Here is a 22,841-nt window from a genome sequence, read left to right as displayed (position 1 = left end):
AATGGAGCCTCTTAATCCTGTTATTTTTGTAGAATCGTTGTTCAGGTCTCAATACAGACAATGACCTGCAACGAGAAGCCTCTGGAGACCTAGAGACCAGGTAGGATAAATGCTAGTACATGCATCATGTTTCAACAAAAGTCAATGTTCCTCCAATAGATAGACTCTAGGGTAGCCCCAGTCATCTCTTAGTCCTGATATTCATGCTCTCATTTGTACCTCTCCCCTTAAGTGTGGCCTAGACCTATTGCCTCTTTGAAGAACAAAGTACAGTAAAGATGCTAGGTTGTCTCATCTGAAGTTACAGGAAAATAATGACTTTTGAAGACAGTCGCCATGTTGTGAGTAGCTGTAGGAAGAGGCTCAGGGATTAATTGATGCTTCTAGACAAAAGCCAGCTTAGAAGCAAACACCTAAGCATCAGCCACTTGAATCTGCTGGGAACTGGATCTTCTGAGGCAGGCCAACAGCCACATTCAGTGTGGAAGTAGATACTATCCAAGTGAGGCCTTGAGAAAACCATACACTTGACTCACATCTTGACTTCAGCCTTATGTGAGACCCTGAGCCAGTTAAGCCCAGATGACTGACCCATAGAAATAGGGTATTTATTTATACTGCTAAAATGTCTGATAATTTTTGCACAATAGTTAATGCAAGTAATGGAATGGGAATGAAGAACTAAAGGAGTCAGGAATGTTAAGAAGTCGGATAGAAAAAAAATAGAAGTTGGATTGAGATAAGAAAGGAATGGAGAAGGCTAGGTAAAATATTGGTCTGTTTAATTGAGGTGGAAACTAGAGTAAAAGTTGTTATTTGAGAAAGGAATATGCTGGGCAAATTTTAAAGTCTGGTGGAAAATGCAACTAAGTATGCTCAGAAGGTAGTTGGATCCAAAATTCTGAGACTCATGAGAAGTATATGGAGAAGACATTTGATAATAGTGAAACTAGAGGTTGTTCAGAAAGTGGGGTGACCAAGGCTGAAACTCTGGAAATCCTCAACAGTTAAGATGATCCTTTCATCAAGTGTATGTGTGTGTGTGTGTGTTTGTGTTACTAATATATTATATATAAGTATATATTCCTAAGCAGCTATCTCTCATTGTATATACTTTTCCATTGCTTTGAGTCTATTATTAGGTTCCAACTTCATTTCACTGAAGACTCCAACCATTACTGAATCCTCAGAGTCTACAGTAGATTTTAGCTGAACCCTCTCCAAATGGGATGAGTTTTCATTGAAAGAATCCTGAGTAAATCTGCCACATTGCTTGTAATTACTAAGACTATCACTAGAGCTCATGTTGTTTACACACTCAACGTAATTTAGCCCTTGCAACGAAATCATGTTACACGACATAGCAAGAGAGCTTGTTAGCCAAAGAAATGCAGGACACGGAGAGTCCAGAAGATGTGAAGTTGACCTGGAGCTGTTTTTCAGGGTTTGTCGGTAGTGAGTATGTTCCTAGCTAACCTGCAGAATGTAAAACAGAGCCTGTAGACAGACTGAAAGACAGCTCTATCAGTTCTGCTGGAGGTGTTGACACTATTATCCTACCCAGGGTGTGAGCACAGATGCTTGTTACTATTCCAATTTGGCTGAGATGCTTGGAGCTTTTGACATTACAGAGATCCTGTTTCTACACATAGAGGACTCTTAACTTCATAGTCCTTTCAGAATAGAGTGAACAGTCAATTTTCCAAGTGATGTATTTGCAAATAACAAATGACATTTCAATTGAGCAATTAGCAAAAACAACAAGCAGATTTAGTTTTGATTGAGCACTATTGTAGATGGATTTAGTTTGTGGGAATTTATCAAGTCACATTAAGGAGCAACAGTTGATTTGAACAAAAACAGCCTGTGTATGAATGTGATTGTCTGTAGACATCTACCATCCAAATTGACTCCTTTCAGTTTAGAAGCTTTAGCAGTTAGACTTCTTTTTTTGTCTTATCTCTTTAAATGTCACCTCAGTCCCTCCATCCCTCTACCCTCCCTCTTGTCCCTTGTCCTGACTCCCCACCCCTGACCAGGGAAAAGCAAAGACTCACACCTCCTGATGTTTCCACTTCCTATTCTTACTGCTACTGTCCTTAATGGAGCCTTTCTGTCATGCCTGGTCCCAAATCAAACAGCCTCTTGGCTAATCTCCCTGTCTCCAGTCTCTTCCAGCTCCAATTTGTTCTTCACACTACAGTCAGCTTGATCTTTACAAAGCACTGACCAAACTCATTTCATGCTTCCCACTGAGGACAGGATCGAACCACAGCTCCTTAGCACAGTGTTTGTCGAAAGCAAATGAATGGGATCTTTTCCCGATCCCTCCAGCTTCATTGTCTCTTCCTCTGCAGCTAGGTTCTTTGACCCTACGAAGTTCTTTAGCTTCAAGATATATAACTATCTTTCAAGTAGTTATCTGTCTGCTCGGAGTGTTTTCCACCTCCTCTTCCATATAAAGAGATCTAGACAGAGTACAAGGCTCGGCCTAAATGACCTCTTCTTTAGGATGATCCTTGTTTGACTCACCAAGAATAGAAGTATTAGGAAATCATTTGCTATTTATTCTGTCTCAAGACCAAGTCACCTGTTAGCTTTGTTTCTCTAAACAGCTTCCTATTGCTTTTGGATCCTTGCACATTTCTTGCTGCAGAGGATTATTTATAAGCTTTATGTAGCTTTTTCTCTCAGCTCTCTAGCCCACTACTCATGAGTCCTTTCCTTTTCTTAATAAACTATCTCCACTTCTAATTCTAAAACAAATTTTAAAAAAAGCCTTTATGGAGTAAATAAATCATGGACTTTGATTACTTTTTAAACATACTTTCAGGGTGATTACTTTTTAAACATACTTCCAGGGTCTGGAGCATAGGGCCCAGTGGTAGAGCACTTGCCTTGCATGTATGAAGTCTAAGTTTAAACTTGCAAGATCACCAAAAATGTAGATAATGTTATACTTAAGTAAATATTAAAGTTCATCAAATGCTTTGATTACTGTTTAGTAATCATTATACACATTTATTTTGGGTCATTAGGACTTACACAAGGTCCACATAAAAAAGAACATTGCAAGCGTGTTACCACTGAGCTATGTCCTTGACCTCATTACTTTCCCTCCAGCAGCATCTTGTTTTTTTCAAATGAGAATTTTCTTTAATACAAGTGCACTTACTTTTAAAATGCATTTCAAGCAGAGTTGCCAGCACAATAATTAAATTGGAGACAGATAGAATTCTAGGCTTTTAGTAATACTCTGGAAATGGCCTTCTCTTTTCCATCTATTCTCCAACTGGGAAGTTGCTCATGGTGAAAGTGGTAGAGTGTGAAAGTTGTAGTTCATTTACTCTGGCATTAACAAGCAATGCTATTTTGATTTCCTTGTTTTATTCTGGTCTTCAGATGCCTTCTATGTCAATTAAAGATGCTGGACTGGATTTCTGACTATAACAGCCCCTCTAGTTCTGGACTACCAGTAATCTACTCTGTCTCTAACGGTTATGCTAATTCTGGACAGATCCCTAAGTGAAGTCATACAAAGGTGGCTGTGATGTTCATGCCTGTAGCCCTAGAACTTGGGAAGGTGAGGTAAGAGGATTTTCATTGTCTAAGGGTTGCTGGGGCAACATCATGACTTCCAGGTCAGTCTAGGCTACAGAGTGAGATATATAATCATACAGCATATACCATTTTGTGGATGTGCTCTTTCACTTAGCATAATCCTCAAGGTTCATCCGTGTGTGTTTGGTGTGTGTGTGTGTGTGTGTGTGTGTGTGTATCTCAGAGATTTCATTCCTATCTGTTTAAAATATGAACTTAACTTCTTATAACAGTTTTGGATTTATATGAAAATTGGGGAGATTGAGTGAAGAGTTGCCATATTTGAACACTTCCTTATAATTTTCCTCCTTCATTAGCACATTACATTTCCTTCTCTCTCCCTCTTTCGGTTTTTCTTTTTCTTTGTGACAGAATCTCATGTATCCCAAGATAGTCTGAAATTTACTCTATGTGGCTGAAAATGACCTTGAGCTTCTCTGATTCTCCTACCCCAGTGGGAGTGCTGGGTTTACAGGTGTATTCCACCATGCATTGTTTATTCAGTACTAGGGACAGAACTCAGGAATTTGTTAAAGCTAGGAAAGGACCCTAACAACTGAGCTATACCCCCAGCCCTTATTTTTACTATTAATAAACAATATTAACATATTTCTACTAATAAAATGGATACTTTATACATTTAGTAATATTCTTATTTGCCTAGGTAAGTCTTAAATGTTGATGGTTTATTTACCTAGTTTGGATGATTTTGACTAATTGAAAGAATGTTGACCAGGCATTTTACAGAATATCCTCCAATTAAGATCTGATGTTTTAGGTGGGCATAGTGGTGCTCACCTTTGATATCAGCACTTGGGAGGCAGAGGATTTCTGTGAATTCAAGGCCAATTTGGCTTACATATGTGAGCTTCTGGACAGCTAGAGCTACCTATTGAGACCCCATTTCAAAAACAGAACGAACAAAACAACAACCAAAACATGATTTCATATTTTACTCAGGATTAGCCTAGGATTATGAAGTTTTGGGGAGGAAGACAACAGAAATACAGTTCTCAATTCTCAGTGTAGTGAGTGAAGAACATATACCATCTATCAATAATTGATATTGACTTTGGTAGTGTGTTGGAGGTCATGTTTGTTAGGCTTTTTTTGTAACCATGATATTGACGTTCCAGGCCCTCCCTCCCTTTCCTTACTCCATTCTTTGGAAAGTAGTCAGATTAGGAGCCTGAATTGAAGAGGTAAGGGGCTAGGCTTCACCTCCTTGAAGCCAGACTAGTGATATACATTATCTGGAATTGTTCTGCATTGACTATTCTCTCTTCTCATCTGTTTATTTACTTACATTAATTTCTATCAGTATGGACACATGGAAAAATTTACACTTTGGGTTATAGTTCAGTATTATTTGAATCATTTATTGTTTACACCATTCTACACTTGATCATTAGGAGCGGCTTTAATTGATTTCTGTGTTTCTCCCCCTCCTCCTTCCCTTCCTCCCTCCTTCCTCTCTCTCTCTCAATAACCACACTGGATTTATCTCCTAATCAGCAAATAATTATGTAGGTTATTTACCCCATTGGGGTACTACGAACAATACTAATAGAATATTGGTATATACATTTTATATGGACATTCACGTTCCCTTTTCATGACTTTTCCTAAGTGTGGAATTGCTATGTGAAGTTTAGTTTAACCCTTGGAACTGCCAGACTGTTTACAAAGGTTTTATTTTTCACTTTCATGAGTATTATATAAGATTACAATTTCTCTACGTCCTCAACAAGATTTACATTGTCTATTTTTCAACCATTTTTATAACCATGCAAAGTGCATGGAAATTGCTATCTCATCATTTTGTATTTTCTTACTGACTAATGGTGCTGAATTGAACATCTGTCCCTGTGTTAGTGTCGATTTGTATACTTTCTTTAGGGTGAAAAAAAAGCAGATTCAAGTCCCTTTGCTGGTTTTAAAGGTAGTGGCTTTATTATTGTTGAATTTTAGGAGTGCCCCTGCCCACCCCTGAGTTTCTCTGTGTAGCCCTGGCTGTCTTGGACTTACTTTGTAGACCAGGTTGTCCTCAAACTCAAAGAGATCCGCCTGCCTCTGCCTCCTGAATGCTGGGATTACAGCGCTCTACTATCTACCTCAAAAGTATGGGATCTGACCTGGCTGTGGTGGTGCACACTTTTAATCCCAGCTCTGGGGAGGCAGAGGCAGGGGGACCTCTGAGTTCCAGGCCAGCCTGGTCTACAGAGTAAGTTTCAGGACAGCCAGGAGCTACACAGAAAAACTGTGTCTTGAAACAAACAAACAAAAAGTATGGGATTTGGCTGGTGGCACAGATCATTAATCCCAGCACTCAGAAAGAAGAAGCAGTTCCCAGGACAGCCAGAGTTACATAACAGAGAGACCCCATCTTAAACAAAATACACACACACACACACACACACACACACACACACACAGAGAGAGAGAGAGAGAGAGAGAGAGAGAGAGATCTGACCAGCTCTTTTCAGAAATGTGAGCAGATATTACTGAGAAATGCAATTAACAGCCAACATACAATGCACAATGGCCGTGTGCCTGGTGCTGCTCAGCCCCCCAACGCTTTGATCTAGTGAATCTTCACAAGCCAGAAATGTTATTTGCACTTGACACCTGTAGAAACTGAAGATTAGAGGAAATGATGTCCTTAGAAGCTCACAGGTAGTTAGAGACACAATATGGCCTAAGTTGTAAATTCAGTCCTGATTTCTCTTCTCTTCCTCCATCCTTCTTCTCTTCTCTTCTCTTCTCTTCTCTTCTCTTCTCTTCTCTTCTCTTCTCTCTCTCTCTCTCTCTCTCTCTCTCTCTCTCTCTCTCTCTCTCTCTCTCTCTCTCTCTCTCTCTCTCCTGTTTGCTTATTTAGCCTTTTGAGACATGTTTTCTCTGTGTAGCTCTGACTGTCCTGGAATTTGCTCAGCAGACCCACAAAACCACCATTTCTTAGATAAGTGGTCAACACTTCTATTTACTTCTTGAGAGCCTACAAGGCATCCTGCTGTGTAGTGCTGTGCAAACTAGACACAATCTTTGCCCTGATGGAGTTTATACATTTGGATGGAGACAGCAGACAGAATCACATAGATAAGTGTACAATGGTAAAAAACACACACACACACACACACACACACACACACACACACACACACACACCTGTGCTTAGAAGAGACACCAAGAGCTGGGAGAGTTCACAAGAAGGAGCTGGGACATATTTAAGATGTAGGCATCATGGACTACTTACCAGAAGAGGTGACACGTGAACAGAGACTTTTTTCTGCAGTGTGCTGGACAGTATGTGGGAAGAACTTGAGAAAGAATTTTCCAAGTGAGCTCAAAAGCCCGGCAGTGGGAAGGAGAACATACATGTTTGGTAGGTTTTATTAACTGTAAGGAAATCTGTGCTTCACGTGGAAGACTGAAGGAAATCAGATAGAAGCAAAATATAAAATATGTAAAAATAGGAGGAGCTAAGCTCAGAAAGGTGGAGAGAAACCAGATCATGCAAAACTTTGGGGCAGTTAAGATTTTTTTCCCCTAAAAACTCTCCACTGGAAGCCACCAGAAAGTTGCTCAAGAAAGGAAATACTATAATAGGATTTATGTGCATATATTAAGGAGCTAGTTTGGGGTAGAGGGAGCCCAGTGGAAGCACAGAGAACAGGTTGGAGATGGGGTGGATGAAGACTGTGGTACAGGAAGACAGACACAGCACATCCCACTCAGTTGCTGCCTGCTGCTCACCTGGTCCCTTCTCCCCCTAACCAGTACCCAACTCTTGGACTTGCTCTCAGCCACCCCTTCCAAGAAGGCAGCAAGAGCTGCTGGAGCATCTGTGATCACGGATCTTGGGGTACCTCAGTGGCCTCTGCTCCTTGCAATCCAAGGCTCTTAGGCAGGACACCAAAGGAGTTCTTTTGTCCAGTGAGTGAGTCTGAAGAATGATGCACTAATCTGCCTCCGCTCCCGCTTTCTGAGGAGGGGACCTAGCAGGGGGTTGCTCTGGTGTGCTCCCTCTGCCACTGTTAACTGCAACCGCAACGGGGAGAAAAGCTCGGGGATTACTGCTCCTGCGGCTCCCTCCCTGGGCTCCCTGCCCCCTTCCTGTTTCCCAAAACAGCTGAAGGAAAAAGGCTTGAACTTTCCTTCTCAGAGAGACCCACTTCAGTATTCATGATGGGCAAGGCATAGATTTTCAACCCGCCTTTTCTGCTGATAACAGGAATTCAATCATATTAGAGAAAATTAGAAAGTATAAAGACGCCTTGCCAGTATTCATATCCCGGGGCCTTTTGCATTATTCCCTGTCATATATACTTATTTTTAAACAGTCAAGGTCATCCATGCTAAAGAAGAGTTCTGGCATCTTCCTGTTGTCTTCACTTGGTATGAAGATGGTTTCCTGTGTTGTTTAAACCACTCTATAAATGATTTTGATAATTATACTGCAGCCATTTTTTAAAAAATGCGTTTACTCTTTGCTGTTTGCCTGGACACTTTCAGTAGTTATAACATATAAGCAGAATAAGAGTGGCTATGCCTGCACAAGGTTGGGTGTCAGTCTTTGCCTGCTCTTTGAATACCCACCCTGCCCTCTGGACTTTAGAAGGGGAACTAATAAGGGGACTCATATAGTCACAGGACAGGAAAGCAAAGGTCTAGCAGGGTAATTTCCACCCAAAGTAGCTGAGGTCCTGGCAGGGAAACTAAAAGACATTGGACCCCTGTCTTTTCTGTCTGTAAGGACCTGTTTCCCTATTACTTGGCACTGCCCAAGCAGCGCCTACTAAGTGTCTCCGTGGCAGGAATTACCTCTTTTCTCCAGAAGTCTTGCTAGATTTTGCCTGTAGAGGCAATTCGGGCGGGCTGAGAGTTCCCTGCCTTCTGTCTTCTTTTTGTGTCAAGAGAATCCTTCCCAGGGTCTGAGACTTGGGTTCTTCTAGGCTGTATTTGGAATCAGCTAGGCAACTGTCCTTTCCCCTTTTGGTGACAAAACCAGCCAGAGAAGGCAGGAGGGATGGGAGTCTGGGCAGATTTTAGAGTTGTTACTGTTTTAGCCTTATCAGAGCCTCCACTCTATAAAAAGAGATTAAGGACCAACCACCCTAGCAGTGCAATGTAGAAGAGGACAGACTCTGGCATGAAAATTCTGGGTTGGAGAATGGAAGCTTCCTTCCAGTTCAGTCTAGTTCTCTTCCCTGTCGCTGAAGTTTAAAAATATTTTCTTTCATCCTTATTTAAATCCCCCCAAATGTGATTGATGAAATCTTTTCTTTTCTTAAAGACAATTTGGAAATCAGACAACGTGGAGCACAAAGCCATGGACATTTAGAGAGAGTGTGTGCAGTATGTGTGACACGCTGAAAGGATGACCCTGGCACTTTCCACAACGAGCTCTTCCAAAGAAGCAGTGTCAGAGTTTATTCCCCCTCTGTCACCGCCCCCTCAGTGGGGGGACACTGATTGTGTGCACCCCACCCTTTCCTGGAGTCATTTCACAGCAAAATCTAGAGTAACCTCGGGCAGATGTTTTATGTAAGGCCAAAGACGGAAAGATTGGAATATGGTAGTGGGTATGACAAGTTTCCTACTGGGACTCTGGAGGTGAGGGAGGCTTGCTCACCAAGCAGCCTGTGCCTTTGTCCAGTCACTGCAGTAAAGGGTGGAAGCTCCCACCGGTCCAGAGAGGCTTGAGGTCTATTGCTTTAGGATGAGGAGAGGAGCTAAGAGGCCCTGCCTGAACGCAGCAGGCCCAGGAAGAGCCCTGCAAGGAGGGCAATGGGACTGCATCTGTAAATCAACGCCCCCCCCTCACTAGGCTGGACAGTGGGGGATGGGTTGCTGGGGGTAGGGATGGCTGTGCAAACGTCTTCCCAGGGAGACTCGACCTTTTTTTTTTGGAGGGGCGGGGTGGCTTTAGTCTCTAGGATCCGCAGTGATGTGTAAAAAGCGGGCACGACCCCCGAAGCCTCAGAAACCCCCGCCCCCTCCCCCTGGGGCCCGCCCAGACCCGCAGGTGAATGGCTGGTCCACACAAAGGAAGCCGACTGGAAACGTGGAATTCGGACCAATTTACAGAGGACTCTGTCGCCTAAGGTCCGAACAGACTTAAAGCAAAGAAACCTGTGGTCAGGAGTGGATGAGGATAAAAAAACAGTGCACCAGGCCAAGCTTATTGGAAAAGCCGAGTTTAGTTATTCTGGGATAGCGAGGTAACAGGATTAAAGGGATTAAGGAAATCACCTCAAACAGCTGAGGAGGGGGTAAAAAAACACGGATTCTATTTGTTTTCTTCTTAGGCCCCAAACATAAGCTGGGGCTCCGTGCGAAACGAAGGACCCTTGGGGTAGTACAATTGAGTGGTCAGTGGCTACCGGCTGGAGGAAAGAGTGGTGAAATAAGCTCTGGACTCCAGATGAGAGGGAACCTCTTACTAGAAAACAAATAAGTAAACTGCTTTGACAAGTTAGAAGCGAGCCTTGGGAGGAGTTCCAGAACTTGTACACATCTACGGTGTAATTTAAAAAACAAAATCTTCACTGATGAACTCTCACTGCTCCGCTTCAGCTAGCACGGTAGAAATATTTGTTTCCCGAAGGGGACTCCTGTAATTATTTATCTCAAATACGGCCATTGCGATATCTGAAGGGCTTTCGTTTTTGATAATATTTCAACTCAGCTCAAGTAACTTCCCGCCCCAGTGGACAGAGGTATCAGTGCCTCTATTTTTTTTTTTTTTTTAGCGCTTTTGCCAAATTTTCCCGGCCATGGGGGTGTCTGCCTTCCGCGCCCCGCATGGCTGCGGAAGCAGACACTCAATCCCAGACAGACACCACCGCAATCAACAAGTGCAGGGCTCTGCGGCTCAGGTGCGTGGGCCACCTCCCCATAGGCGCTCCCAGGAAATTAACCGTTTTCTCCACTCCACTTGAGACCAGTTCTCATTTAAGAATATTGGGAGTTGTTTAGCTTGGATCTTCAGTTGTTTAAAAGAAATAATTTCAGTTCATGCTCGCCCACATTAAGCCATACTCAGTCCCAGGTCTGCAAACGCAGTTATAAAGCTGAGTTGGTTCCCTTCCCAACCCGCACTTAAAATTTCGCAAAATTATCACGACTCCAGCATGTTGGTTATAAAATTTATTGATCTCTCATTTAGGAATTAAGAGTAAAATCTTGAAAAAAAAACCTGAAACAAAATAACCCCTTCCCCACCACCCAAACGAAATCCAAACACATTAGCTTGACGAAATAGCAAACAGATCACTGCAGAAATCACAAACTCAACAGCCTAAATGCGCACTGGACAGAAGCTGTCCCGTGGCCAGGGGCGGCGAGGCGGGAAACACTCGCACACCTGGCTATAAATTAACATTGGCTTTAGCTGTCGCGCCAGTTGGCGCGGCCAGCCTCCCCCCTTACCCCCCCAACATAGGAAAACAGAAGCAACACGACCGGGGGTGGAGGCTTTGCAGTTCTCGCGTCAACCTCACTCACTCCTTGATTAATAGCAAACTAACGAGACAACATTTTCAAACGCAACAGAAGAACCTAGGAACTCGGAAAGAGGAGAAAGGGGCTGCGTTTTCTTCGCATACACCATAGCGATTCCCAGCCTACAAAGGAGGAGTGAGGGGCAGCGGTCAGAAGCCGGGGGCTCTAGAAAGTCCCACTTCCGCTGCTCCTGACTTCTTGCTTTTGTACAAAACCCGACAGCTACAGCAAAACTTTCGGTCTTCCTCATCTTCGGTACAAGGCAATAGTCCCAGGCAAGCAAAGCTAAACAACAAGGCGTCCCAACGTGGGGGGTGTGGGGCGGGGTGGGGGCAAAGAGCTAGGGGCACAGGCGGCGGGAGCTCAGATGTGGGTCAGCGGCACCGTTCCATTGACTGCAGTCCCGGCGCCCTGGTAGTGCTGGTGCACGCCGTGCAGTCGGCCGCCCGGGAGCGGAGAGGCGGCGTCAGCCGCGTCCCCGCCAGGTGGCAGGTACATGCTGATCATGTCGCGCAGGTCGCCGAGGCACGCGCGCTGCGAGTGCGAAGCGATGGCGGGCGGCGGAGAACTGGGCTCCGACTTCACCACTGAGCCCATGGGGCCCAGGCTCATGGCGGCAGCTGCAGCGGCCGCGGCCGCAGCGGTGGCAGGCTGTTGGCCGTAGGCGGCGGCTGCAGCGGCAGCGGCGGAGGGCGCCATGCCCCCATAGCCCGAGGCGGCGGCAGCAGCGGCCGCGGCGTTCATGTAGCTCTGCGCGCCCGGTGGCATCATGGGGCTATATTGCAGGCCGGCCATGTCGTAGCGGTGCATCTGCGGTAGCGCGGGCGGCGGCGGGGGGCTGCTCATGCTCGGGGGCTGCGCGTAGCCTAGCTGCTCCTGCACCAGCGAGTACGCGCCGTTGGCCCAGCCGTTCACGTGCGTGTACGTGTCCAGGCGCTGGCCCACGCCCACCGGGCTGCTGGCCGCAGCGGCTGCAGCGGCGGCGGCGGCAGCAGCGGCGGCGCCCGGGGGCAGGAGGCCGCCGGGCAGGGAGTACTTGTCCTTCTTGAGCAGAGTCTTGGTCTTGCGACGAGGCCGGTACTTGTAGTCCGGGTACTCCTTCATGTGCACTGCACGCAGTCGTTTGGCTTCGTCGATGAAAGGTCGCTTCTCAGCGTCAGTCAGCAGTTTCCAGTCGGCGCCCAAGCGCTTGCTGATTTCGGAGTTGTGCATCTTGGGGTTCTCCAGGGCCATCTTGCGCCGCTGCCCGCGGGACCATACCATGAAAGCGTTCATGGGCCGCTTTACGCGGTCCTGGTCGCTGCCCCCGCCACCGCTGTTCGCGCCACCACTGCCGCCGCCGCCTGCGTTCGCGCCGCTGGCTGGGTTCGTGGTACTCTTGCCTGCACCGCCTGGAGCTGCGGGGCCGCCGGTGCCCGTTGCTGGGGTGGGCGGCCCTACAGGGTTCTTAAGTTCAGTTTCCAGCAGGCTGTACATTGCCGGGGCGGGAAGAAGGTGCGCCAGCGTGGCGGGAGGAGAAGGCGCTCCAGGGGCTGGAGCGGCCACGGTGAAAAGGCCAGGGGACTCCGTCGGAGTGGCTCTTGGGGGCCGGGAGGCCGGCTGGTCGGGCGGGAAGAGCAGGCTTGCGGAAGTGCTCCGCGCGAAGTCGGCGGGAACGCGCGGGCTTCTCTCACCTGATGCGTTCCCTGGAGCTGGTCACAGTCGCAGCCTGCTGAGGAAGCCTGCCCAGCTTCTTTATATACCTGCTCAGATCCGGGAGGGTGGGGGCTTGGTCCGCCCCTCACCACCCGGAGGCCCGGTGATTGACAGGCTCGCTGTGATGAGCCCTAGCCAATCAACACTGAGCCCCCTAAGGCCCAGCTTGGAAAAAAAAGTTCGGGGAGCCCTTTCGTTCACCCTTCATACCCCTCTTGGGTCGAGTGACGTGATGAGAGTTATTCATCCCTGAGACCCGCTCCGAGACCACCAATTAGGGTCTCAAAAAGTTTGAAAGAACGAAACCCGAGGAGGTGAGGGAGGAGGGCGGCGGCGGGGGGGGGGAGTGCGCACGAGCAGGACTCGGGCGGGGGGAGGGGCCCTCCGATCGCCCACGGGGTTCAGAAAACAACTTTGTATCTTTGACTAGGCTGACCAGCACCGGATCCCAGGGCTAACCTGGAAAGCTTCCCGCTGTTTGCACCGAGGACCTCCAACTGCTGAGGTTGCCAGCGCTAAGGACACGGTGGACCGCCAGCAGTCCAGGCTTGCCTGCTTAGGACATTCAATGCATAACGGAGGTGCGCTAGGCTGAGCCTCTAAGAAGCCCTCCTTGGAATTAATTGGTAGTTAGCTGCTTGAATCCTCCACCCCAGGGCCAGTGCGTCCAAGACAGAGAGAGGGTCAGGGGTTGGGGCACGGAGCTGTGAGCGCACCTGGCAGTGAGGCTCTCCGGGGGGCCGGGGCCAGGGTTTGTGAGTGCCAGTGGTGAGTGGCCCTTTGCCTGGGCCTGGGGGAGGCGCTCACACGCGGTGGCGTGGGGAGTCTGTGTGGGACAGAAAGGGCGAACCGGCCTTCACTTTCTCGCTCCGGGGCCCCTGCTTAGAGGCCCCTTTTTGTCTCTGCTGTCTGGCCATTTCGGGTTTTCCAGTCCGATGCTCCTGAGGGGGAGGGTCGGGCCCCTTGGAAAATCCGTTTTCATGGCAACACGGAGCCTCTCGCAGTAAAAGAAAAGTTTTTTTTTGAGGGGGGGGCGGTGGCCGGAGCTGAAGGGCGGCCTTGCTCCGGGTGGACTGCCTCCGCCCACCCCACCCCCCGACCGCGCACCTGCCAGGACCGCTGTGAGCTCCTTTAGGCGCGCAGCCGCGCTCCCCCAACCGCCCCACCACCACCACCGCAGACTGTGTTAACAGACTTCGCTTCTCCTTTCTTGTTTTACAGCCCTTCTGACCTAAGCACGGAGAAGCAGAGTGGGACCTTCGTGCACTTAGTCGGGTTATCTGCCAAGGAGTAACTGCTAGAGAAACCCCAGCTGCTAGGAGAGGGAATCTGGACATTCTCCGCCGCCAGCTCAAGCAAGTGGCCGGGCGTTCGAAACTCTTGGAGCCCTCTGAGGCGGCTGGAGGGAATAGGAAGTCATCTGGGCAGATGTGGCAGAAACCGAAATGAGGTGTCCACGCAGTGTTGGATTCCCGCCTCCTCCTTTAGCTTGGTGGAAAGGTGTGGAACCTAAAGGAAAGCATAAGCCTTAAGTATGTGTTTATATGCATTATGTGGTCTTCTAGTTTCCAGGCTCCTAGTTTTTCAACGATAAAGCTAAACGCCGGGATTTGGGCTGACTGGTTTGCCGCCCCCCCTCCGCCCGCCCCCTCGCACTAATTAAAAAAGTAAGCCGCGGATGTTTGCAGGACTCAGACCAGTTCCGCCCCTTTCTTAGCCAGACCCACCCGCTTGCACCAGAATCTTGCCTTCCGGCTGGCATCACTTCCAGGAAGTTTGTGGTCCTGATTCCTTCCTTTTAAATTTGTATTCTATTTAATCAGAGTCGCTTCCCGCCAAGGATATTAGTAAATTAGCAGGGTGTGTGGAGGTTAAAGTCTCTGTAAAGATTTTGTGTGGGGATATATGTTAGTGTGTATGTGCGTGCGCACGCGCACGACTGTCCTGTAAGACACGTCTCAGAAAACAATGATTCAGCAAGCCCCACCTGCATTTCTTTTCTTGGTAAATTGGCTGACAGACTCAAGATTTTCTCAGGCACACCCACGGCCCCCTAAAAAAGCCAGTATGCACTGGCCCTTGCCCTCCCACCACTCTTCATGCCCTCTCTTGGTTTTTCTAGGCCCCTGAGGCTGTTGCTAAGTGAAGAGCGGTTTAGGAAACTACCCAACCGACTCGCAGCCTGGCGTCCTGTAGCCTGACAGATGTCAGGATTCCTTCCAAGTTTTAGGACCCAAGTAAGCCGTTGTGGTGACAGCGCCTGGGCCGCACATTTCCCCAAGACAGAGGATGTAGTAAGGCTAGTCCCCAGCTCCTCCCAAAACCAGATTAGCTGTTTGTCATTTGATCGCACCTTGTCCTGGTTTAACTGAGCTCATTTTCACATTACATCCTCGGGCTAGCTTTCCTGAGATCCTTTAGTAAGATCAGGAACCTTTTCTCACCCTCTAGGCTTCTCTGCGGTGGTTGTGATTAAACTGATCTCTGGCTGGTGGCTCGACTGGTTTGGACAACATCAAATTAGTGCTTCACCGAATTCCCTTCAAAAGACTTAGTAGGAAACTTAGTACAAATTATAATTTCAGTAGACAAGCAACGTCATAAAATTGTGGACCTGGGGAGACTGGGGATGGAAAGGAAGCTAATTATTCAGGCTCTTCCAGCAATGAAGACCAGTGGAGCCAAGTTACTTTTTATTGAGGGACGGCAGAAGTGTCTGTGCAGGTATCATAACCCTAGTGGTTTCAGTTCGGGCAAGAGACTTTCTAGATGGCAAGGTGTTCAACTGCAGAGTCTTCAACCTATATTTCCCATATTTGTTTACAGCGAACAACAAACAACAACGAAAACAAAATACAGCAGACACTGTGGAGAAAAGGATACGCTCGGAAGGGGGCCTCCCTGATTCCGTGGGCTACGAGAAGAGCTCTGGACCGCAGACTAGGAACCCTGCCAAGCGCCTCCTCCCCATCCCCCAATGCTCCCAGGAGTGTTCAGGCTCCCTCGGATTGGGGTCGAGCCAGGGGCTTCTAGGACCCATGGCGGGACAATAGCGCCGTTTGTTGGCTTCAGTTGGAAATTTCACCCAGAGAAGCCCCTTCTCTCCCTCTGGGTATTCCAGGTCGCCCCAAGCCTGGAAAGACAGGCAGCTGGCTTGGCTACAGACAGAGCTAGACCTATCCTTGGGGGGCTATTGTAAAACTCTGGTTATCTGGAGTCGAGCCAGCCTAGCCCAGCGAATTCCAGGTAGATAATTCATCCACTGTCGTCCTTCCTCTTGTTGCTGCAGAAGAAGTCAGGGCCTCCTGTCTGCCAAGAGAATGTCAGGTGTTGTGCTTTAGAGCTACTGGTAAAGGGCAGGGGAAGGGCTGTCCTGTGTTGACTCTTCAGTACACTCTGGGGCAATTTTTCAGGGGGCACTGGCAGCTTAGCACACACCCTTTTTGAGACGGATGTCTTGTGCATTCTGGTTAGGGAGGGTAAGCTCTGTGTAGGTGACTGATGGCACGTGGAGAGGATGACAAAATTTGAAGGTTGTTCAGGCTAGTTCAGACCTGACACTAGTGCCATCCAAGGTAGCTGGCTAACACTTTTCAAGTATGTTGGTTGGATAGGCCTAAATGCCGGTTTGCTTTGAGGAAATGAAAACAACTTATTTTGGAAACCAGCGGACAGTTTTCCAGCAGACAAAAGCCTTACAATTTCTAAAGTCGCTCTTCCTTGAGAGCATCTCTGGACCATTTACCCTGGTAAATCCAAGACTGTATTCAAGCTACAAAGGGAGGGCCTTGATCAAGAAGCTTGGATCTATTTTAGAACCATCCTTTGTTAAAAAAGAAAAAGAAAAAAGAAAAAACGTTGGAAATCTCACTTCCACGGGTGGAAGAGACATAAATTTCCAGTTCCTGGATCGTGATGTGGGACCCTCCATCTCCCACACGGCAGAGTGGGGGTGGGGTTGAGTGCTGTGGGGGCAGTTTCCCTGTCTTTAAGGTCAGAGGAAGCTCTGAAGAAGGTCCTAGGTTGGTGGACACAGGCCATAAACAACCTAGTTGGTCATCTCTAAAGAAACACTTCTAGGAGCCTTGAAACAGGATGACATCCTGGAGGTGACAAATTGTTTGCGATGGCACAACTGTGTTCTACTATATTTTGACCATAGATTTTTGGGAGAGCTGAGCACTTTGGAAACAAGTTTTTTTTTTAATTCAATTCATTTACTTAACTGAGAGACACTTGGTAGAGATACTGGAATTTCTTTCCCACCCCCTCCCACCTCCTCGGGGCTCTCCATTTTAATCAACAAGGATATTAAGGTTTTTTATTAATCACCCACTCTCTTTTTCCTAGGTGTGCAGCACCTCCGAGGAATTTGACAGAGTTTTGTCTTCAGCGCCCTCTTGTTGACCTCAACAGCCAGTATACATCGCCTTCTCCCCCGGAGGGAGGAAAGCACTGCCCTGGAATTGGGTCCCATTTCAGAGGGCTTCCAAAGCCAGTTCCCTGGCCCTGTTGCCTCTTCCTTATCCCCCACCCACTCCCACAACACTGCAGGTGCTCGGTAATTTAGACCACCAAAACCCCCACACACACCTGCAGACCCCCCGCAAACCAGACTCCCGCGTGGGTGGGCCGGCTTTTCCACTGTACGTGTCAGGAAAGGGGGCCCGTTTCCTTCGGGGCTGCAAAGGCATGGCCCTCATTTAAGCAGAAAGCGAGGAGGGAATTTAGGATCAAGGAAGTGATCTTAAGTTATTTGCGCAGATTTATAATTCCGCCTGGGTGGGGGGTGGGTACGAACCCACTAGATCTGGCTGTGCTTGCCTGGAAAAAAAACCAATGCCGGGTCATCCGCTCCAGCAGCGGGCCCTGCCTGTTAGCTTTGTGAGGGTTTGGGCAGAGTTTTTCAGGGGAAATAAATCTCAAGGCAGCATCCAGCTGCCGCCCCCCGTTATGTTTTCCTTCTCTCTTTTTTACTGAACCCTTTCATTTTCTAAAAAAAAAAAAAAAAAAAAAAAAGTGGAAAACTATGTAATTCAATGCGCAGAATTTCTATTTTCTTTTTCTTCTTGGCCCGGCGTTTCCTTTGGTTACATTAAACTTCGGTTCCACACTTACTATGTGTTAAGTTGTGTGTCTAGTATGGAACAGTGAGATCTTGCCCTTTTTACTCTGCATTGCAAAGTGGAAGCGGTCTGAGAGAGGACTTGAGACTGAAGAAATGGAATTTCACTTACCGCTTTCCCCAAACTCCTAGCAGACCCACAGAGATATCCGCTCCGTAGGAAGGGGAAGGTTCTTTGCAAGGGTCAGTACTGATTGGAAGTGGTACGCCCCTGGGGCCCCGCAGTGACCTTGCTTATCCCTGTGGGCTTGGGCTTTCCCAAGGCGGCTTTCTCTCTGTGGGAGAGCGCGAGCTCAGCAAGCTTGCCGCACGCTCCAGCGCCACTGTCTCGGGGACCTGCTTGCAGGAGCTCCCAGGGCGGGCGCGCCTGTGGCGGTGGACTGGTAACAGTTAGTTTGTTGCCCATCGTGGGGGAGGGGGAGTGTCGACTAGCTTCCTAGCGGATTGGGGACCTGAGCTCGCGACAGAGCCCATTCTGTTGAGAGGTTTGTCCACAATGTCTTTTTGGCTTCTAGGCCGCTGTCACCCCAATTTCATTTCCTCAGAAAGCATCGACAGGTTGGGGGACCTCGGAGCTTGGCTAATGTGATGTTTGTGTAATTAACACCATTTCCCCTTGTTTCTGAACATATTTCCTCTGCCTGCACAGCCTAGCTTTCATTTGAAAATGCATCGCAAGGAACGTCCCTTTTCAATAGGAAAAATCTACCCCTTTTGTGAAATGGTTTCTTTACAAAACCAACAACCAACCTTATTTTCTAGTTCCAATGACTATCCTTTTATGAGTTATATTATTAAAGAAATCCGACACTAATTGTGCCGATTTAACTTGTTAATTAGTTGCAAATAAACTATTCATTAGTGGCAAAATAAAATAAAACCCATGTGCCTAGCTATCATTCCGCATTCGCATATTGTAGTGTCTACATAGCATAGGCATACTAAATTAAGTTCCTAAAAGGTTCCTCCTGAGGATAAATAATTAAAATATATTCTACTTTAATTGACATTACAGAGGACATAAATGAACTTTTCCTTTTAGAAAGAAATAGCCATTTCTAAATAAAGCTTGCAGTCTGGAGAATGGAGGCTTCAGCCAAATGAATAGTCATTACTACCTTTTCAACGACGTGGGCCTTTTGATCAGAAAAGAAATTAGCTCTAAAAAACAGACAATGGAAGCCTGCCCTGCAATAGGAAGAAAATTAGACGGCCAAGGCTCTTCACAACACCTATTTCTATAAACCATAGAGCTCCTTGCTTTTCAATTACAGCTGTTCATTTCATATAAGGAAAGGGGAAAAACAGGCCTCTAATGTAAACTCGCTTTCACCATAAAGCCTAGCTGCTGGCTCGTAGCCAGGCTGCCTACTTACCATTGTTTTTAGTCCTCTCATCAATTAGCTAATACTATATATTTTAAATGACTCTAGGGGTATTCACAGTCTCCCTCCCTACTTCCCCACCCAGAAAAAAACCCAAGCTGGACTCCCATGAAAGGGCTACCATTCGGTACAGAGATACTTCAATATATAAAGTTTAATGTTTTTATTGTTTCTCAAAGAAAAACCATATTGAAAACCCTGATCTCCCCCCCCCTTTATTTCTTAGTCCATCATTGAAAGACTCAGACGAGGTGATAACGGGAGGGACAGAAGTGAGCAGCTTTCAGTATTGTTTCCAATTGTGCACAGAGCTCACTCCATCTCTACATAATTTTGCAGTGGTCTTTAGACCACAGTTTAGTTTATACAGCTCTATGTTTTAAAAATAAAAATCTTGACATTTTCTAGCCCTATTGGTTACGTGTCATTAGATAGAATTTTATTTAAAAACATTGCCTTCACCATTTTGGTGAAATTATCTGGCATGAAAGAAACAAAAATCTCGTTTGTGTGATATGCTGTAAAATAAAAACCATCAACACATAAAAAGTGATAATGAAGGAAATATTCAGCAACAATGCCCACAGTCTTAGAAAATCTGTAAATATGTGTTCTAGAAACATTAAACAAGAGTTGTAGGCTCAGAAGGCTTTACTTCTTTTGAAAATGAATACTAATCGATTTGATCTTTCTAAATCGCTGAGGAAATCTCCTGAAGAACTGAAACTGCAACAGCAGTGGTAACCAGGGTTTGTTTGTGAACACTGGGTTGTTTACAGTGACACTTAGAAAAATGCTTTCAAGTCATTTTTAATACAACCAAAACCAACCAATTTATTCACAAAGGAAGGACATATTTTTACATGACCGTAAATCCATTTAAATAAGGTAACACAATGGGTGTGTGCTTGTTGTTGTCTGAGTCCATTCCCTTTGTCTTTCAAAACAACTTTAAAGAGAGATTGCTGGCCAATGTGGGAGGCAGAGAGTAGAACCAGTAGGATCACTACTCAACATGTTAATGCTTCCTGTGCCCCTATTTTCAGCATGCATCCCTCCTTGAAGAAGGATGCTTCCATTTGTTGGCTCCCCACCATATTTTTTTCGTATCAAGAACACTGTTGTGTTTACCTTTTGCTTTTGAGTATTAACTTCTTTGTTGCTCTGTTCAAAAGCATGTCAGAACACAGCTGCTAAAAGCATTTTTTTTCCAAAGAGAAGAGAGCATATCTGATTCTTTGGCAGCTGGATGAAAGGAATCTTCCCTCACAATCAAATAAATTGCCTTGCTTTCCTTCCCTATCTTTGGGCTCCTATAATACAAAAAGTATGTGATAGGGAGACTGTTCCTCTTGCTATTGCATATGGTAGTGCATGTTTCCTTAGAGTTGTATGGATATTGGCAGCAGGTGTACTTGCTACCGTCTCTAGATGAGGTGTAGTGGCAGGGTTTAGCAAAGCATGGTTTCTACTCAGTCTAGAAGCTGTCAGACTAGGACTGTTCAAGTATTTTCATGAATCTGCTCTGTGTACTACAACGCTTACACTTATTTTGGAAGGATATAATATGAGCAACCAAATTGGAGTTTGGAAGAGCACCACACCCACCCCATGACAAACAAGGCTTGGCTTTGACAACAGCTTTGCAAAGGGACAACATATTCAGAAGACTAGAAAGGGCTACTTCTCTTCCCATTCAACAGAAATAGAATCTGAGTAGTTCCATGTTTTAAAAATGAAATATTCTTAATGTCTGAGAAGATATGTCCCAGGGCACAATCATTGTGCAGAAGATTTCTATTGCACTGATAATGTCTTACTGAGATGATGGTAAGAGCATAGTTTCTAGGATCACATGAGTGAAATCGAGGTCATTATGTAGGTGACATATTTTGATTTTAGATTTGTTATGGGACTGGCAAACTTAACTCCTCTCGTCATCACAGGAGATTAAACACAGTCCGAATACTCATGACACTTGTATACTAGTGTATAATAGTCCTCAGTGGATAAGTGAATCAGTGACTCACTGAGTGTCTGGAAGTCAAAGAAGACTAGGGAGTGGAGACTGATGGGGGTGATGTTTTGGAGTGCTCAGGATAAGCTTCTCTAAGGTGATGCTGCTGAAGTTGAAATCTAAAGTACACTGATCATCATCTTTGCTTGGTAATGATTTTTACTTTTCATCTGGCCCTAGAGGTCCAAGATTGTAGGAAGAGAGTGAGTTTCCAAACCAGGATTGAGACTAGCAAGGTACCTAGTAAAGGCACTTAAAGTCTTGCAGGTGCAGTCCTGTATTAGATAGAATTTTTAAAATCAATATAATTAAGGTTGATGAGTTCAGAAGAAAGATTTAGGTTTAAATGTTCAATCACAGTTAATCTTCAAGGGTTCAGAGTTCTGGCCTTATATTGGCTTTGACTTTGTTTAGGATGATTCAGCAGGGGCTTTTGCATGACCCGGGTATGTGTTTCTTTTCATGCTGTGTCCTAGGTACCTCCTGTGCCTTGCCCTAATCCCACGTATGCCCTGGACTGATATTTAATTAGCTTCTTGTAAATCTCTAAGAAATTAATCATTAAAGTCTAATTCATCACTAACCACCAACTTGGTCACCATTTACCATTTCCTCTCCCCCCCCACCTCCTCCCTCTCTCCCTTCTTTCTTCAAGGTATGTATCCTAGCCTTGTCCTAAATTTGCTATGTACTTAAGAATGAACTTGAAATTCTGAACCTCTGATCTCAACCTCCTATAATGCTAGGTTGTATGTACACATGGGCCTGATCTTATTTTTTTGGTGCCGAAAATGAAACTTGGGGCTTTCTAAACCCTAGTCAAGCACTTTACTAACTAAGCTGAATCCCTGGTGCTTGCTTACCATTTTTAAATTTATTTCTTGGAGGGCAAACAAATATGTTTTATTGGGGTTACTTAGAGGAGGAATATGGGTGAGTGGTTGTGTACAGGAGCAGAAAGGACTCAAAGACAGCTGCATCACCAAGGCCCACCCCAGCATGGGTGAAGGCTCACACAGCTGGGTACCTAGAGCACACTGCACAGCCAGCCTGCAGGCAGCTCAACACGTGGAGAGTATCCTTTCCAGGTGCTTCAGTTAGCCTAAATCTCTTCCAGGCATACCTGCTGCTTTCTGTTTCTTGCAGGCAACTGGTCCTGTCTCAGAGTCTTCTTTGTATCTTGGCTCTGTTTATTTGGCAGGGAGGAGCCTGATGATTCTGGTCAGTTTCTGGAACTTCCTAAACCTGTTTTGAGTTGTTTACTTTCAGTTCTGTTAGGATAGAAGAAGCAAATCTAGAGGTGTAGTAAACCTGGGTTTGTTCTTGAATATAAACAGTTGCTATCTCTATGAGTTGGGCCAGTTTATTAATCTCACTGAAAGTCAGATTTGTCATTGCTGTGTTCAATTTCCAGTGGCTGATATCTGCTAATACAACACACTCAGTTATGAGCTGTCTTGTTTCTTACATAGGACTTCTTATGCACCAATTAGGATTTAATACTCTTGCTAATGTG

At 46.1% G+C, this 22,841-nt stretch overlaps 1 protein-coding gene across 1 annotated transcript; it reads right to left on the bottom strand.

The window, feature by feature from the left end:
* Window positions 1–10,827: 10,827 nt before the first annotated feature.
* SOX3 (SRY-box transcription factor 3) lies at window positions 10,828–12,714 on the bottom strand. The gene has a single exon (XM_084788897.1). The coding sequence runs from the start codon at window positions 12,577–12,579 to the stop codon at window positions 11,467–11,469; it is 1,113 nt and encodes a 370-aa protein (XP_084645023.1). The 5' UTR covers window positions 12,580–12,714; the 3' UTR covers window positions 10,828–11,466.
* Window positions 12,715–22,841: the final 10,127 nt, after the last annotated feature.

This window comes from Acomys minous (assembly GCF_964271855.1).
Source record: "Acomys minous genome assembly, chromosome: 7".
Taxonomy (NCBI): domain Eukaryota; kingdom Metazoa; phylum Chordata; class Mammalia; order Rodentia; family Muridae; genus Acomys; species Acomys minous.
The sequence above is the reverse complement of the archived record's forward strand: the minus strand, read 5'-3'. Positions and strand labels throughout refer to the sequence as shown.

Coding starts and splice junctions, on each gene's coding strand:
- SOX3 (XM_084788897.1), bottom strand. CDS start 12,579: ATGTACAGCCTGCTGGAAACTGAACTTAAGAACCCTGTAGGGCCGCCC.